The sequence below is a fragment of the Penicillium hispanicum genome, assembly GCF_028827665.1.
Source record: "Penicillium hispanicum strain IBT 35686 chromosome Unknown utg000007l_segment0_segment0, whole genome shotgun sequence".
Lineage (NCBI taxonomy): Eukaryota > Fungi > Ascomycota > Eurotiomycetes > Eurotiales > Aspergillaceae > Penicillium > Penicillium hispanicum.
In genome coordinates this window covers 1,328,535-1,346,112 of record NW_026623199.1, presented here as the reverse complement: position 1 = coordinate 1,346,112, position 17,578 = coordinate 1,328,535, and the positions used below count along the sequence as shown (strand labels likewise).

The following is a 17,578-nucleotide window of genomic DNA, read 5'->3' as shown; positions in this document are numbered from 1 at the left end:
TAATGGCGGCAGAATAACAAATCAAGTCGTCTTTTAACATCCTAATGAGGATTACCGACCTTCTAGATTCATGATGATAGGAGCAGTATCTCCCAGAGTACCTACGCTATACAAGTAGGATCCCTTTGCTTCAGCCTATTTAGTATTGTTCTCTGCAGCCCCCGAATGCTACTGCTTGGAAAATGGAGAATTTCTCCTAAGACATCAGGGTAAGTCTTGATGGTCCAGAGTAGCCCATTAGACTTCAAGCCCGGTAAAGTGCAGGCGTCCATGTGATTATGAATTATGTTCAATGCTATGTGTCATGATTAAGCCCGTATATGTACCTAGTTTGTCTCCAAACTCCCAAGTAATGCCCGAGAACAAAGGAAAAAGGAGAAGGGGTATCAAAAGAGAAAAGCGTCTACAACTTTTTGTTTGCAGACGCTTGCATCCGTCGCATTGCCTGTCTGTGCAGGCCTGTCATGCTCCCGCGTTGCATGCCATCGGCGACAGCATTGTCAACCTTGGCCGTCGAGGCATCGCGCATTTGCTGCATCGACCCCCACAGTTTGGGGGGCCTTTCAGGACTGGTAGATCCCAAGGGAGGAGAGTTCAATGCTAGAGGATCCTGTCGCTGGGAAAGATCCTCTCGCACTGATTGGCGCCACGCTGCCATGACAGCGGCGGAACGTCTCGAGTCGGCTGGTGGGATCGGCGGTGAACGGGTGGGCTCGAGGCTTTGGAAGCTCGACGCTGAAGGTGACTGCATGGTTTGACGTTGCAGCATCGCGCGGCGTTTGGACAGGGGCACGTCATCTTGGTCGTCGGGAGGAGTCAGCATGGCGTCCTCATCCTTTTCTTCAGGAACGGAGAACGTCGGCGAGACGATCGGCGCTGGGTCAGCCAGAGACTGGCGTGATTGGTTCCGTGAAGTCCACGGGTCGTAGCGAAGGGAGGTCGATGACATGCGATTCCGAACCATGTTCTCTCGGACTGCCAGCAAGGGTGGAGGTCCGCTCCATCGCGGCGAGTCGGCTGCTTCCTTGCTCTCACGGTCTCGAGGTCCCGTGATAGTCAAGAATGGCGGGGAGGTGCTGTTCCGCACTTGCGCCGTAGGTTCGTACAGTTCTTGCGGACTCAAAGAGGCTGAAGAAACGTTCCGAGAAAGTGGCGGTGGTGAGATCATGGCAGAGATGTTATGCATGCTGGTCCTGGTCTTGGACCGTGGCGCCTCCGATGCATAAGAACGTCGTCGGGTATGCTCAGGACTGGCCGGGATCTGCTCGAGAGCAACAGGGCTAGTCACAGCTGGAGGTTGCTGAGCATTGTGAGGTGTCTGCAAAAGGCCCTCGATATCAACCGGGGCTGCACTTTCTTCGGAGTCGATGGTATCTTCCTGGAGCTCTTTTTCCACTTGGATCGGTTCAACATCAGGAGCTTCAGCATCTGCTAAATGCTTAGCCCATTCCCTAGTGCGGAAAGAGTTGACGATCCTCGAAGTCTGCTCAGGAATGTTTTGTACAGTAGACGCATCCAATTTCATCTTTACAACCTTCTCCGTTGCCTTTGACTGCGATGCAGATTCGTCGTCTGGTCCAATCTCCGGAATACTAATCTCTTCTTCATAGGAGCTTCGCACAGTTTCGTTTGCAAGTGCAGGTTTCTTTTCCAAGCCCGGGTTTTCATCATGAGTATCATCCGCGGTCTCTGGGACAAGTGTTGAGTTTGGCTCCTTCTCTGGCGATGGGGATGTTTGAGAGGCTTGCTGGCTTTGTTCCTCTTGTTCCTCCAAAATCTCAACTTTTTCTGGTTGGCTCTGTGCATGGTCACTTGGAGAGATATGAGGTGTGTCCTCCATAGTGGTAGATTCATGAACAATGTTGTGGTCTTCTTCATTATCGTCATGAACGGCCATGTTGGGAGTGTCTGCTTCGGTTGTACTTGGTTCGACGGCTCGATTGGCCTGGGAATTGAGCCCAGACTCGGTTACCTCTGTGAGGGTATTTTTCTCGGGCGCGTTCTTTGTGTCGATATGATTCTCTTGGGCTTTGTTGCCATTGTTTTGGAGACCGTTTGGAGCGATACTCGGACGATCAGAGCTAGTGCTTTGAAGATCGTCCACAAGTCCCAGCACGGATGAGGTGGCATCTTCATGCACAATCAATGCTTCGTCGGATCGTGACTGGGAAGAAACACCTTGTACCCCATGTCCATTGCGCCATGATAGCCTTTTCATCAATGACCTGCTCGAAAAGCGCTTCGACCGTGGCGTGCCAACTTCTGAGCCCACGACAGCTCCGTGTTCAGAATCGTCATCGTCATGCAAGTTTGTTTGTATGCGGAGGACCCTGTGAGAAGCGGGAGTTGCTGGCCTTGAATATTCGACATCTGGGTGTTCAATCTCATTCTGAGTCTGAGCATCTTCCAGCTGTCGCGTCGGGCCACCGAGAGTTTCAAGATCAGAGTCGTGAACGACTTCCTCGACAATCTCAAGATGTTTTCCCGGTTCGGATATGGCAACAGACTGATCTGGACTGGTCATATCTCTCATCTCAAAGGAATTGCCTTGTTCGCGACCAGACGACGTGAAGCCATCCGACCCTCGTCGCGACTCCTCGGCAACTGCGGTTTCTGACATTGAGAGTTCTTTGGCGTCCGCGTCATGTCCGTACATATTCTCCCACAAGGCGCGTTCCTGAAGATTCTTTTCCTCTAGCTGTCGACCAACTTCAGCTTCGTCGCCTTCTTTTCTCCGCACTGCTTCTTTTCGAGAATTTTCCTCTTCCATCCTGCGTTCTTTGATGACCTTCCAGAGTCTCAACTGGGCGATGACACCAAAAACCGCAACAATTATTATGACTGCCAGTTCGACGCGAATGTTTCGAGTAACTGGGTATGTGCTTGTGTCTAAGGGGAATATATCGGCATTCAACCCTGTTATACTAGTCAGTACTAGGCCAGATACCAGCGCGATCTATCCGACTCACCCCAGATGTAGAGCCAGAACTCCTTCAGACCAGCCCGACTGAAGCAATCGATACCGAGTACCAATGCGGTAGCGCCGCTGATGGAAGTGCACAGGATTGACCCGTAAGCCCGCGTATAGTGGCTGAAGGAGAGACAATAAAAGCCCGCTGCAAATGCGACAATAAAACCGACTTTTGGCCCATTCTCGGTGAGAAGACCTCCGGACTTCACCGTCATCAGCCACATGCCAATGCAGAAGCCACCCAGAAGGCAGCATAATCCTTCTGTGATCTCTTTGAAGACAAGCGCCAAGCCTCCAAATATGACACCAGTGAAGAAAATGGCCACCAGGTATCCACCTTGGACGGCGTTGCTCACGGGGGGATTCATGACATAGACGATGAGAACCTAGAGACGCCCACGTCAAGTTCCATTTTCTAATGGAGGTATCGAATGCAGGGAACTTACAGTCACGCCCAATGCGGCAAGGAAGGCAGTCGACAAATGGATGTAAACCCTATTCACATTCAGTCAGAGTCCGAGATATCAATTGAGCGCAAATATTCACCATGGCTGTCGAATCCCTATAAAAGCTAGGGTCGCCCCAGACACTAGCAGTATAAACCCTCCGACACCCAATGCTGGTGTGAGTGTAGGCTGAACTGGCAGACCACCAGTGTATCTTGGCTTTGTTGAATTCTGTGACGATGTGCCACCAGATGGATTAGGTGTATCTATCGAGGGCACCGATGTCGCATCCGAGGTAGCCTGTTGGGAGTTCGAAGCCGAGAGTTCCGTCGTTGAGCTTGTTGTTGCTGTTGTAGGACTGTCTGTCGAGGTAGTAGCAGTTGTCTGGCCGGAGGCAGTATTTGTCATCGAGGCACTTTGGTCGTCTCTATCGTTGAGGACTGCAATCGCATTGGCTTCGCGCTGCTCCAGTCCAGCCGTGGGAGCTGCGATAATCCGTCCGCGATGGCAGAGGAAAAAGATAAACGTGAAGAATAAAGACCACCGCATGTTGACAATCCTAGAACAAGCGCCCAGGGACAGTCAACGAAAAGTTTGGGGGGGAATAACAGTCTCTGTCGACTAGATGGGCAATATAAGAGACGCGAGTGACATATCCAACATGCAATACCGGGGCAGCGTATAGGACGAACCTGGACAAGAAGCTAGCCCGGAGAGGATTCGAAGGCACCGTCTCAGGATCAGAAGATAGAAAGCTATTGGTATTTAGCGCGTAGTGCACCCATCGAGGCCAAAAGCAACACGCCGAAGAGACAAAATACCTGCCTCGGGCCTGGCCCCGGTCTCCCCTACATATACATATGGAAAAGCGAAAGTCGGCACCGCTAGTCAGGAATTCCAGAAAGCCGCGGGACCCGTACGGAGCAGAAATGGGCGTTCATTGTTTTGCGCATTTGAGTTTTAGGGGCAGGGACTACCGACAAGGAATTGGACAATAGACGCCCACGCGAGCTTGACCGGCGACGAGCTATCCACGGCCCCACCGATCGAGAGCCGTCGATCGAGCAAGGATCTGCTCTGTGATGCATAAGGGGCGCTCCCTCGCACCAAGAGAGATTAGGAGCTTCCTCGTTTGTCGTCTCCCCCTGACAAGATAGTACATGTGTACAACATTGTAGTCTCTTCTCGGTCCCGACAGCCGTCCATCGGCCAGCGTGGCTTTTGCTGCGTCGCCGTCCTGTTCCGGCCCAGTCAAGGTCCAATGTCCGAACTCTCAGGGCATGACGAGCGTGCTTGGTGCGCTGGTCGCATCCCCCGGTGAACCGGCGGAATGCGGGCGCCCAGGGGATTGATTCCCCTGATCTGTCACATCGAGAGTCGATATTCCCTAATCCACCAGCCATCCCGCGGCCGAGCCGCTATAGCGTCACGCTCACCGTATAACTATAGGACGCGCTGCGAACCGCTGCACGCCGCGAGAGTCGACAGATCTCGGAAGAGAGGTCAGCTACCCGAAGAGTTTCCAGGTTATCGGCACCAACCGCAACTAGGGGCTCGCCCAAGTGGGCCGCGACTCCCGATCTGTCGACTGGTCGTTGGGCTCCGTGCTTCGCTTCTCTGTTTCTGAATGCAGACCGGCTGGCCTATCACAATGCTGAGACCCGCCAGTGTGCCGTGCATGCATTGTTCCTGGGGTTGGTTGGGCACGAAATTGACTTTGTTCGCTACCGGCTCTTGACTGCGTCGGGGGAGGCAAGGAGGCGGTTGCATCTGAGACAACAGGTCCATCTTCATTTAGCACCAGCTCAGGATTCGGTGCAAATGGCATTGGCTCATTCACCGTGGGGATTCCACCATCTCATCAGAACTTGGCCTTTGGCCAATAATCATGCCACAGAGTCCTTTGGAGACTGCTCATTTGTCGCAGATAAACAGGCGAGTCCACGAGATAGCGTAGGTAGGTGTACATACATACACAGACACGCGAGTAGATCAACCTACAGGATATATAGGTTGGTCGTCCTGTAGTGATTATGGCAGTGGAGATCAATGAACAGAGCTTCCGTGCGATGGTGGGTTAAGAATGGATATTGGAAAAAGAAAGAATCGATGGCTGGAGAGACGGTCAGAGCTTGCTGTGTATGCTTGCCTTTGCTTATATTTATTGGGTTCCCCATATAGTGCGAGAGCCATTTTTAGCCACGGGATCGACTGATGCTATTCTTCGTGCAGCAAATATAGTCATATTGAAGGCAGTATAGAATGAATCATGGACCTTTCCAGGCTTCTTTGGGCTGTGGCCAAAAAGTTGGTGGCCTCTCCAATCAGGCCATCATTTCAGGCCTGAGGCCAAGAGGCAACAAGCTTAAAGGCTCGATGTGACGAGAATGCAGCATGCATGAATCCCAGAATTGGGTCGTCTCAGCAGCTAGTATTCAGTTTCCAACCGATATTATTATGCTTCTAGATCTCAATCGTGGGTTGATAATGACATTGTGCTCCGAAATAACTATATCGACAATGGCATCTAGGCTTGTCGATGAAGTCCAATGCTACTCCATCCATACCATAAATTGGGGTCGTAGTCAATGATGATGTATCAATCCAGTAGCCTGAATATGGCCATCTCAGTCCCCAAGGATTTACGATCGACGAGAGAATGCCGGCGCCATCGTGGACGCCAGTGATGAAACGTCACGTGCCCCACCACTCCCCACATGCACAGGGGCGCGGCGTTGCCATCTACTGGAGCTGCTCTGAACCCGGACTCTCTCCCAATTCCTTCACTTGTGTCGCGTGTGGTGAGATCATGGCCACTCCTGCACACTCGTCCCTTGGTTTCTAACCTTAGTCCCCATTCCAACCAGCCACTCCTCGCTGCAACTCCCGCGCCGGGCACTACCGTCGCCCGCCATGGATGATCTAAACGGCTTGAGTTGGTCATCCAACTCTAATGCGCCCGCCAACAAGCCCCCTCCGATGAGCTCCAATCTGATGTTTCCAAGCGTAAGGCCGACAAGCGGTGCCTCTGGTAGATCGACGCCTTTGTCCACAACCTCGAATCGATCCAATTCGCCATCGAAACCTCCCGCCTCCACCGGAGATAGCTTCGCGAACCTGGTCTCATTCAACTCTTCCGCGACGAACAAGAACCTTTCGCTCATCGAACAACAGAGGCGCTTACAAGAGGAGAAGGCCAAAAAGGAAGCTGAGAAGCGCAGCCACTACGAAGCGCAATATGGAGGTCAGAACTCACAGTTCTGGGATAGTCTCGAACAGGGCCGTACGCAAAGTCCTGCCGGAGGACAGAACTTGCATCCCAAATCCCCGCCCGTCAACGACGATGACGATATACTGGCCGCTTTCAATGCTGCAGCGCCCGTTGATGCTTCCACACACTTCCCAGTGCCTCGCTCAACCTCGTCGCCTCACATAAATACCACCCCTCCACAAGGAATATCTGGTGGAATTACAATGCACGACAACACTGCAGCTGTTGCCGGCTTCGATGATGACGACCCATTCGGGCTGAGTGAATTGAAACCCAAGACCGCACCCGCTCCTCCGCCTGCCCAAGATGACGATGACGATTTTCTTGGCCTTCTGGGAAAGCCAGTATCTGAGATTCCTCGACAGCCTCCTTCAAAACCCGCAAGGTCTCCAGTGGATGGTTCAGCTAGTCGCGTTGCCTCTCCAATGCCCTCTAACAAGGCGGATCGCGCTATTGCAGAACTGGTCGATATGGGGTTTCCAGCAGACAAATCGCGTGAGGCTCTGAGGAATACGCCATCAGGGACCGATGTACAGGCTGCTGTTGGCTGGCTTCTTACACAGGCCCATGCGGAGTCTAGGCAAAAGTCCCAGGCACGATCCCCGGCCAACGGCGAGCGGAGTCAGCGGTTGGAACGAAGTGAGAGTCGCAACCGCGATGCTCCTTCTTGGATGAGAGAAAGTAGATCACAGACTTCTCGGTCACGCGAGGATAGCCGGAGTCCAGGGGATGGGGAGAAGGATCCAACGCAAATGGCATCGCAGTTTGGCAATAACTTGCTGAAGACCGCAAACACTCTTTGGAAAACTGGCAGCAAAAGGTTTCAGCAAGCAGTGCATGAGTTTAATGCCGACCATGACCCGAGCCAGCCTCGTTGGATGAGAGAAGCGGCTGCTTCTCATGCGGAGCCACTGCCTCCACGGCGTGGCGATGCACCCAGAGAGTCTCAGACGAAGGCGCAAGACTTCACCGATGAGGCAATTCTTCTTGAGGCCGGAGACTCTCGTCCGCCTCGTAAACCTGCACGTCCCCAGGCTGCCCCAAGTGGCAATGACCTGCGTAACCAATCGTCTCCTTCACCTATCCAGCATATGCAACAGCCTAACTTTCTCCAACGACCGTCTCGACCCACTTCTCAAGAACCCCAATCCCGTTTATCGCGTTTCGCTGCGGAAGAACAGTCAACACAAGCGTATGTCAGCCCAGCACGACGAAAGCGGCCACAGGCACCCCAACCGGTGGCAGAGCCCAATATCGATCTGTTCGACTCTCCTGCCCCTTCATCAAGTCGACCCAAGCCAACGGCTCCGACACAACCACAGCGTCCTGTGACACGCTCCGTTCCAATTCCCGTACGGCCAAAGGTGCCACCGCGCTCCATACCTCCTGTCTCCGCCGAGGCTCTTCAGTCCACGCACCGTCACCGTAACAAGGCAGCAGAGGCATTCAAGCGGGGTGACTATGCAGTTGCACATGGCAGCTTCTCTACAGCCCTTGGCATGCTCCCTGATAAGCACCCAATTACGATCATTATCCGCAGCAACCATGCAATGACTGCTCTGAAGACTGGCGAACCCAAGGTTGCAATTGACGACGCCGACACCATTTTGGGCGTGATCGGTCCCTCGAAAGGCGAGGGTGAAACAATCGACCTTGGTAATGGTGAGCCAGCCAAGCAAATGAAGGACTTTTACGGCAAGGCGTTGATGCGCAAAGCCGAGGCACTAGAACAGCTTGAGCGATGGGCAGATGCTGCAGAGGCATGGAAGCTAGCAGTTGCATCTGGTCACGGTGGAAGCACCAGTATCCAGGGTCGGAACCGGTGCGAGAAAGCGGCTGGCATCGACAAACCTCAGACGAAGCCGGCGGCTCCTGCCAGGAAAAAGCCGGCTCCTACACCGAAGAGACCTTCTGCATTGTCAGATCTTTCTGGTGCTTCGAGTTCTGCACAGGACTCGGAAGCTGTGAGCCGCCTGAGGGAAGCCAATCAGGCTGCAGAACGTGCCGATGAGGAGAAATTCGCCCTTTCAGAGAGTGTGGATGGACGGATTGCGGCCTGGCGGAATGGAAAGCAGGATAATCTGCGTGCCCTGCTGGGTAGCTTGGATACTGTTCTGTGGCCCGAGGCCGGTTGGAAGAAGATCAACTTGTCAGAGCTGGTCTTGCCGAACAAGGTCAAGATCCAGTACATGAAGGGCATTGCGAAGGTTCATCCTGACAAGGTATGTGTCTTGTTTTTCCATCTGTCTTCGATCATACGAGGCTTTTCGCTGACTTGATGCATCTTAGATCTCCACCACTGCCACAACTGAGCAGCGCATGATTGCTGGCGCCGTGTTTGGGACTCTGAACGAGGCTTGGGATAAGTTCCGTGTGGAGAACAATCTCTAAATGCTCTCTTGCATTGTATGACTGCCAATGTTGTTTTCATTGACAGTTTCATATCATGATCATCTTACCTTGTCTACCCCGTCTTTGCAGTGGAAGCCTTTTTTTAGAACATAGTTTACTGCCCGCGATGGCGGACATGCACATGAGATCACGACGAACAAATTCAACTCGCATTTCATCTTGAGCATCGCCCCTAAAATTATGGCCCGAGCCTAGCCTAGTATATTTATTGGATGGTACACATGGCCGGAAGATGGGATGACTTGATGAATATTTTCGCGAATGGCATTCATGGTACGCCGTAAATCGGGGTGACGGCGAAAAGACCACGATTCTCCACTATTTCCGTTTCTGTCACGGTTATAACCTTAATGATTAGGATAGATTCCTTGAAATTTTCGGGGGTCTTTTTAAAGACTAAGGTATTATAGAAGGCTTACACTAGGAGACCTAGAGAGCAGAAGCCGTGGAGAGGTATCAGAATGATTCTCAACTCCAACAAGTGATCAGATTATATAAGTAGATAGCTAGGTCTTAACTGGAAGAGACCAAAAAGTCAACGGAGACCGATTGCAACTTTGGGTCGCCCAACAAGTTTGCTGTGTGAAAGAATTACACGCAGAATTAGAGATACTCTATCCAACCAAGGCTCTGAACCTTATGGCAGTATCCCGATATTTGTCGAAAGCGGCGAGCGCCATTGCTCATGGCTAGGATCTGGGACCGGAGATTTGACATTTGAACACTATGAATAATGAAGAACGCACTTCGGAAAAGCCATTGTATGGAAAATACAGCCGATCCATCGAGCTTAACCATGCTCAGGCTTCGGTTCTGTGTGATGGTCCTTCCGGTGTTTCCAAAACTCTTCTCGCCGCTTCTCCTCCGTCTTCTTCTTTTCCGCCTCGTCCTTCATATATTTTTTCCACGCTTCCTCATGGGATTTTCGACTTGCCTCGTCATTTCGAGTCGAGGTTTCGTCCTCTGTGATTTTGTCGGAAATTTTTTGGATCTCCCTTCCATATTCTCTCTGGATGTCATCCCACTTCTCTCTTGGGATACTCCCTTTGTCTACCAACCGGCGTTTGGCTTCCAGTTCCTCTTGTTTCTTCGTTAGGTCTTGTCTGTTTTGGCGAATCCGCTCGCCGGCCTTATTGATTTCCCTCTGGAGCCTATTCTTTTCGTCGAAAGCTTCATTCCTTCGCTTGAGAGTCACGGTTCGATCCACCAAGGCATTCAAATAGGAGGCGTACACTTCGCCCGTAAACACATTCGTTGCTTGTGTGTCGGCAATGTCATGCGCCTGATGAATAATGTCTTCAGCGCTGAGACCGTAAGCGGCCCCGTTATTCTTTTGAGCCTGTTTGGTGGCCTCATTGCGCATGTATTTTTTCATGGCTTCCAGGATTTTTGGCTCTGCAGCCTTTGCAACGGTCTCTAGTTTCCGCTCATTCGAATTGTTGAGAATCTCATTAATGGCCTCTTCAGCCTTGGTCGGGAATGTCTGCTTCATCTTGTCTAGGGTCAGGAGCCCTCGGATTCGAAGCTTCATATTGGCACCAGTCCTTTTCATCACTTGCTCCTTGCCCCAGACACAAAAGTCTCTGATATTCTTCAATGAGGTGACGGTATTCACTGCGATGGAGAATATTCCGACAACTGAGGCAAGATCCGCAACATTGGGAGATTCCAGGGGCACATGGGGTGTGATGAGATCGAGCGCCAACGGAAGATACTGGAAAGCTTCAGCGTCCCGGGCCGAAGCTGCTGGAGTCGTGTCAATATCGGAACTACCATCCCAAGGATAGGCTCGTTTGCCTTGGATGGGCTCTTCATGTTCCGGTTGTGCAGTCACCCAAGTCGTACCTGTGTACGATATGGCGCCGATCGGGTTTTGTACGTCAAAGGGGGCATTAAAGGTAATGCGGAAGGATTGGTTGCCATCACTGGAGAGAAATGAAACCGATCCGTCCGCAAGTGTCTTTTGAGACTCGACCGGTGTTCCATCGACTATTTCTCCTTAGGTCATGAGTTGAAAAGGGGGGGAATATACATACTGTAGATGGTTCGATGCACGGAGTGAACCAACAGTTCCTTTGCAGAGTAGACTGAGCTCTCCACGCTGTATGCGCCTCCAGAATAACGAAGATCGAATTTTGGACCGGGAACAGTATAATCTCGCAGAACCTCTAGATCATGCGCCGTAAGGCCATCATATCCCTTCTGACGTAGTACCGCCTTCACCGCGCCGGATTCCCCGTTGATGGTTGCGTTGATGAGATCGCCCACAAAGAACGCGTTGAGGTAGATCTCATCCATAAAGCGAAGAGCCAGGTTCTTCACAGCGGAAGACTGAACCATCGAAGCTGTTGGACTAGCTATTGCTGTGCTCTGTGGCATTGATCCTAGTAGCACAATATCCGCCGGCATCATCTGGGTCGTTGCTTCGATGAATTTCACACCAGGGATGAATACATTCTGAGCGGAAAAGAAGTTGAGGCCTTTCAGCTCCGACTTGAGGGGTGAGGGCAGGCTGAAAGAGATTCGATAGCGAAACATATCCGGATATGAATCTCTGTTTGGTGAATGACCATCTTTGAAGCCGTCAACCCACAGGGGTTGATACCGCATGGTGGGAAGATTGGTTGCATTATCAAGGCAGACATTTATCCGCAGTTCATCTTCGTGGATACTACTACACGGCTCACCCGTCTTTTCCGGTTAGCTTTCTGCTCGTCATCGCTACGGGGTAATTTAGCTCACCACTTGCAGGGATCCAGATATCTGAGTCCGGCCCCATTCGTGCGTAATCAGGTCCGGCACTCTTTTATCCGTCAACAGCCAAGTGGCAACAGTCTCCGGGGACCAAGACCAGGTTGGAATTGTTTCAAGGCTCGAGTTATCCGACACATCCATAGTGACCGTGTATTTGTCATAATCGACACTGAATTCGGGAACTCTGTAGTCCTCAATCCCACCAATGTTGAATCCCCATGTTGGAGGGTTGCCCATCTGGATCACCAGTCTTGCGCCATTTTCAATCGCCTCGGGCTTAATCGACTTGATGACTCCGGTGAAGTTGGCTTTGAATTGCTCAGCGAGAAATTGGGCAAAAAGTGTATTAGAGATGAAGATGCTGGCCTCAAATCCAATTGCGACGGGTGCTATTTCCTCGCTTCCCTTGTGTTCGAACCGTGGATGTGGCTTTCCCGGCTTGTTCTTGGTGGCGATGAAGACATTGAGATACCCGGGCTGAGACCTGACGATGAAGGAACGAGGGCGTAGAGTTTCCGTGTCGCCCGAAACAGGTTTCTGGTTGGAGACTTTGGCGATGCTAATATCGATCCAATCGACATGTTCTTTGCTCTGGAACCAGCCTTGGATTTCCGTCGTGACGGTGTCCATGAGGTCATCTGTGTCACGCTTTTTCGGGTCCTTCTTCTCCATTTTATACACGGCTTCTTCATTTGCAAAGTGGAAGATCATGGCAACCTCCGTCGTCTTGCTTTCGTCAAGCTCGATCACGTTCCCGGGCTATCCCCATTAGCTATGATCCTAGAGGGCACATGCCTACATACCTTGTGTACTGTGTCCCCACTGACAGCTGCAATGGGGAGGAAGACTCGGAGTTGATACACATCTCTGGCGATGTGAACGGTTTCCGGTTTGTCGAGTGGCTTGCCATCCTTGGTCAGGTTATTGGTGTATAACCCATTGATGGTCATGACGAGGATAGCCTGAGAGTGTCCTTCCGAAGCTTCAAATTGGAGCACGGGAGAGGAAAGACTCAGATTGAAATCGCGAGTAATGACCAGCTTGGTCTCTTTGCTAAGGGTTTCGGTGTGCTTGAAGGTGACGTTGCCAAACTTGGGAGACTTGCCCCAGGCCTGTTGGAGAAGATGATTCAGAGGGTCTTGGGCGTAACAGACCATGACATCCCATCCATCGGTCGCGTCCACATATTGAATGGCTGCGTGGAAATCGGCTTTGGACTTTTGAACAGACATGATGAATGATTTGGTGGGGTGATGTTCTGTACGAAAGGGGGAGGGTCTTTATATCCGGGCTGAGGTACATTTTCGTTTCCGCTCAACGTTCCAAGGTGGTATTAATGCGACCTCCTCTCATTTGCCTGATCTACCACCTTCTCATTTGGTCTATCTACAGCTTAAAAGCGTCCTTGGAGGGCCCGCAAAGCAAATACCACAACGTGTTGGTCAATATCGTCTTCGATTTGAGGACGCTCGACGAAAGTGTGTACTCGGCCTTGACCCAGAGCGCCAGAATTACGGGTGGTGATGGCGGAAATGGATCCCGCGGCAGCGAAGAAAATGGTGCGGATGGACAGCCGGCACAGGATGGGACGTACAAGTTACAATCGGCCACTGATATGGACGCTACCTGGAGCAGTACCCTGTGTTTTGCCCATCCCGTGCAGTGCCGAATGCTCCTGGACATGGCAAAGCTGTACTTCTTTATCGACGGGTTGGATGACCTGGCCAAGTGTAAGGAGTTGCTGGAGCGACTCATATCGAGACTGGCATTTCTCGACTCACAACCCGCCAGCAAAGCTAGTTTGAGCACCAACTTGGTCAAGGCATATCGCGATGCCGAGCCCCGTCTGTTCATTCCCAGTGGCTCTGATACCGAAGAGCCGGCATCGCTTCAAAGTCTTCGTGCTATCATGAAGCAAAAAGTTCCCTCGCATTACTCAACTCCGGCAAAGACTTTTACGGCTATGATCGCAATCGCGTTCCAAGAGCAAGCTTCAAGAGTTTTGAGCAGACAATCGACAAGGAGTTGGACGCCGTCAAGAGCGCAGAGACCACCTATACTGCCTACCTCCAGGCCGCTAATGATGCCGCTAAAAAGAGAGATTACATCAACCATAGTCGGGCGGCCTGCGAATCAGCCAAGGAATCCAACAATGTGACAATCAAAGCCGCTAAAGACGACATTGCAGACTACATAATCAAGATCCGCAGCTTCACGAAGCCCATGAAAGCAGCAAGCGAAAGCCTTCGAGACGCGGCCAGAGATATCATGTTGGAGATCAAGTCTGGAGTCCATGTTCCGGCGGTCGAATTGTTCGAATCTATCGGCCAGATTATCATGGTTCCAGGGATTTCCAAAGTCCCGATGGCTGCCCTGCAGGGAGTGTCTCTGTTGCATCAAGGGTTGGAGGAAATTCCAAATGATGCCGGTATGCAGGTAAACAAGGACTATCTGATCAAGCAAGTCCGGAACATCAGCGGCACTATGGATAGCCTCTATGAAGGCTACAAAGTGAGCAAGTCTGGGCAGATTGACCTGCTTGATCCCGGGGCTGCCAAACTGCAGATTGCGGAAGAGCAACTAAAAGCCCTCTTGGGCGAATTTGAAAATGCACTGCCAGCAGATACGCTAGCGAAGTTCGAAGGTATATTTCGAAACTATGTTGGTACGTGCATCCTTTCTCTCTGTACGCTGTATACTAAACATTCAGATCTTGTCATCAAACGGAATTCAGCTGTTCTCCGCTACAATGCAGCCCTGGTGGTGATTGCTAAGGCCGTCACCGAGAACGCAGCATTGTACCAGACGCAGTCGAATATATCGCAGATGGAAAAAGTATCGTTTGGAATGGACAATCCGATGATGGTTGTCGCGATGAAGAGTGCCTACCTCACTGCGGTTAAAGACCTCCAATACTGGCTCTACCATGCGCAGCGAGCATATAACTTTGCTGCCCTCAACTTGGACAATATTCTGGCGAGTTACTTCAATTCGGTTGACACGTCTCAGTATACATACGCGAATCTGAAGGTAGCGCAGAGAATGTTAATCGATGCACATAGCCGCCACATAGCCGCGCAAAGGAAAGCGGCAGACCCTTTCCACACCATCCAATATGTGCTAGAAGAGGGTGATTTTCGAGCTCTGAAAGCCAGCAGCACAGATGGGACTTCGCACTCTATTTCCATCCCCACGCCAGACAAGGACAATCGCCGGTCACCGTTTACCGACATGACCGATATCCGATTAACCCGCGTCCGTCTCTTTCTTCCGGGCGCGAAGACAAAGAACGGGCTTTTGCATATGAAGTTGACGCATATGGGCGATGAGACCATTGCCGATCCGAAAGACAGGGAAATGGCATTTGTCCATGACACCGTCAGTGTGTTGTTTAAGTACAATCTCCTGACAAACCAGTACAAGGGGCCTGGAACATTGCCGGGAATCATTGGCCATTTGAATGACAAGGACGACTATTCCCTGGTAGGACCGTTTGCGGAGTGGACGATTGATCTCGAAAAGGAAAGTAACGAGGATCTTGACTTGTCGGACATCACATCTGCATATATGGAGTTCGAGGGGTCGTATCAGCCTAAGGTGGTATGATAGCATTTTATGTCGATAGGTAGTTCCACATTGACGACCGCCCTAGTCTGGAAAACCATGACCTGGGAATCTTATTTTGCCTCGATCTGTCCGCTGCTAGTTCGATAATCCGCACCTTGCGTTACAATCAGAAATACAATGGACACACCAAATGTCTGAACGCGAGAGCCCATCTACGATACTCAGGCGAAGCCTCGCCGATCTCCATCCCAACCGGTTTCAGGATGCCGGGGAAAAGGCCAAGGCAGAGAAATTTTTCAAAAGTGAGCCCAGAAGGAGAACCCAGAAAAAGGAAAAGTCTCCCACACAGCTTGAGCTGCAACGTATTTCGGGGTAGAAAAGGGCCACACGCGCGATGTGGAAAGCGCCAGTCCTAGCTTAAGCCAAGAGATTCATCGCCAAGAGCCAGAACTATTCTAATATCATCGAGAGGCACACTGACAAGCAACCCCACACTTACGTACTCTCTATTTTGCTCTCTTAGATAACCCACTCATCGCCTTTTTTAAACCGGTGATACCTAGAAGTGTTCCGCCTCCGGCAGTAAGAGAGGCTATCAACAAGATTAACGAGATCAATCTCCGCCTACTAGATAGAAATATTATGAACGACTTAGATCTAGAGGTCGAGGTTAGATCCACCAAGAGCGCTTTACAAAAATATAGAAGTTGATTAATTTCCCCTTAAAGTACCCTTAGCTTGCTCAGCTTAATAAAGAACAGAGGAAAGGGGCATTGATAGTTAAACTATACAATATATATAAGGAATTCTGTTATCTAAGTGGATAGGCTGGTGTGCCTCCAAATGGCCAGGGGGATCTTAATTAAGTCATCCTTCACCATGACCTACTCAATAAACTAGAGACAATATACTAGATATCTCTATAGCAGGTGGAATAGCAGAAGCTGTCTAGTGAATCTCTAGTGAATCATGCTCTTCCTCATCAAACTAATTGACAAGACGTTATACCTAGATAAGGGCTTACACTTCAGTATCTATGATTTTTTCTGATAGTTATGTCTTTAGAAAATTATTCCCTCTATCGTCAGAGAGCAAATTTGGTACCCTTAGTTATAACACAGAAAATTGCACACAAGATAGCTTTCCAAGGTGGACCAGCATATACAAGAATACAGAGCACAATACAGAGTAAGCCTAGTAGGACTATATACCATTAAACTTTATAGAATCCAAGGAATAACGAATGACAGGCATAATCAAACCCATCCCCTCCAGTAGCGCTGCAAAACAAACTGCGAAGCATAGCATAATCAACAAACACCAACCTAAAAGCCATAAAAAGAAATATAGAGAGAATATACCGATATTAGTGGCCAACCTTTTTAATTAAATGCTCCAATCGCCGGGGCCAAGCAGAAATCAAACGCTTCGATTACCAAAGACCAGTAGGGTCTTTTTTGACATATAAGAATCTGCTTTTCGTTCCTCGCGCTTCGGAGGAGATAACAGACAGTTCTATTTGACTAGGAAATCTATTAATTAGATCTATTAGTTCCTATATAATAGCATTGCTATTAGTAAGACTCTATAGGCTCTATATTTAAGGTATAGTATTTAGTTATATCTTCGTCGCTCTTTTATACTTATTAGTAGACTAGGGTTATTATTTAGAATTTACCTCTTTTGCTTATTGCACTATTTCTATATATTATAATTCTATAACTAGAGTAATTCTTCGTTACTCTAAGAATACTCTTAGTTGGGATTTTTAGTCTCTCGTCTAATTAAGTAGAGTCTAAAACTAACTTACTAAAAAATTAAGAGCTCTAGATCGTCGTAGATAGATAGTCTGATTAGTATAGGAATAGATATTATTTTAACGTCAATACCACTATTCATAGGGTTAAGGTAGCTTTCTTTGATTAACTTCTCCTAGAATCTAGTATAGTTATAATCTTAATATCAGTATTAAAATTAGGCTTACCTACTTCATTATAATACTATCCCTTATTAATATTAATTATAATAAGCTAAGCTTAATAAAGTAGACTTATTGTTACGGACCTAGCGTCAGCAACACGCTAAGGCATGAAAATGGAGAAGTGATAATCAATCAACTTGGAAGTTATGTGGGGACAACCTTTAGGTTGCGATTCG

General features: G+C 49.9%; 5 protein-coding genes across 5 annotated transcripts; 2 read left to right on the top strand and 3 right to left on the bottom strand.

The window, feature by feature from the left end:
* Window positions 1–403: 403 nt before the first annotated feature.
* N7459_008291 (TMEM198/TM7SF3 family protein) lies at window positions 404–3,966 on the bottom strand (the record flags this gene model as incomplete). Its single annotated transcript, XM_056947459.1, has 4 exons — window positions 404–2,916; window positions 2,970–3,357; window positions 3,418–3,466; window positions 3,518–3,966. The coding sequence occupies 4 exons, from the start codon at window positions 3,964–3,966 to the stop codon at window positions 404–406; spliced, it is 3,399 nt and encodes a 1,132-aa protein (XP_056796969.1).
* Window positions 3,967–6,330: 2,364 nt separating this feature from the next.
* N7459_008290 (UBA/TS-N domain protein) lies at window positions 6,331–9,079 on the top strand (the record flags this gene model as incomplete). The annotated part of the gene is made up of 2 exons (XM_056947458.1): window positions 6,331–8,910; window positions 8,978–9,079. The coding sequence occupies 2 exons, from the start codon at window positions 6,331–6,333 to the stop codon at window positions 9,077–9,079; spliced, it is 2,682 nt and encodes an 893-aa protein (XP_056796968.1).
* An 811-nt stretch (window positions 9,080–9,890) lies between these two features.
* Window positions 9,891–11,710, bottom strand: N7459_008289 (uncharacterized protein; the record flags this gene model as incomplete). The annotated part of the gene is made up of 2 exons (XM_056947457.1): window positions 9,891–11,089; window positions 11,137–11,710. 2 exons carry the CDS (start codon window positions 11,708–11,710, stop codon window positions 9,891–9,893), a joined length of 1,773 nt encoding a protein of 590 aa, XP_056796967.1.
* Window positions 11,711–11,833: 123 nt separating this feature from the next.
* On the bottom strand, window positions 11,834–13,086 carry N7459_008288 (uncharacterized protein; the record flags this gene model as incomplete). Its single annotated transcript, XM_056947456.1, has 2 exons — window positions 11,834–12,595; window positions 12,658–13,086. 2 exons carry the CDS (start codon window positions 13,084–13,086, stop codon window positions 11,834–11,836), a joined length of 1,191 nt encoding a protein of 396 aa, XP_056796966.1.
* A 104-nt stretch (window positions 13,087–13,190) lies between these two features.
* Window positions 13,191–15,460, top strand: N7459_008287 (uncharacterized protein; the record flags this gene model as incomplete). The annotated part of the gene is made up of 3 exons (XM_056947455.1): window positions 13,191–13,749; window positions 13,770–14,498; window positions 14,565–15,460. The coding sequence occupies 3 exons, from the start codon at window positions 13,191–13,193 to the stop codon at window positions 15,458–15,460; spliced, it is 2,184 nt and encodes a 727-aa protein (XP_056796965.1).
* Between the last annotated feature and the right edge of the window lie 2,118 nt (window positions 15,461–17,578).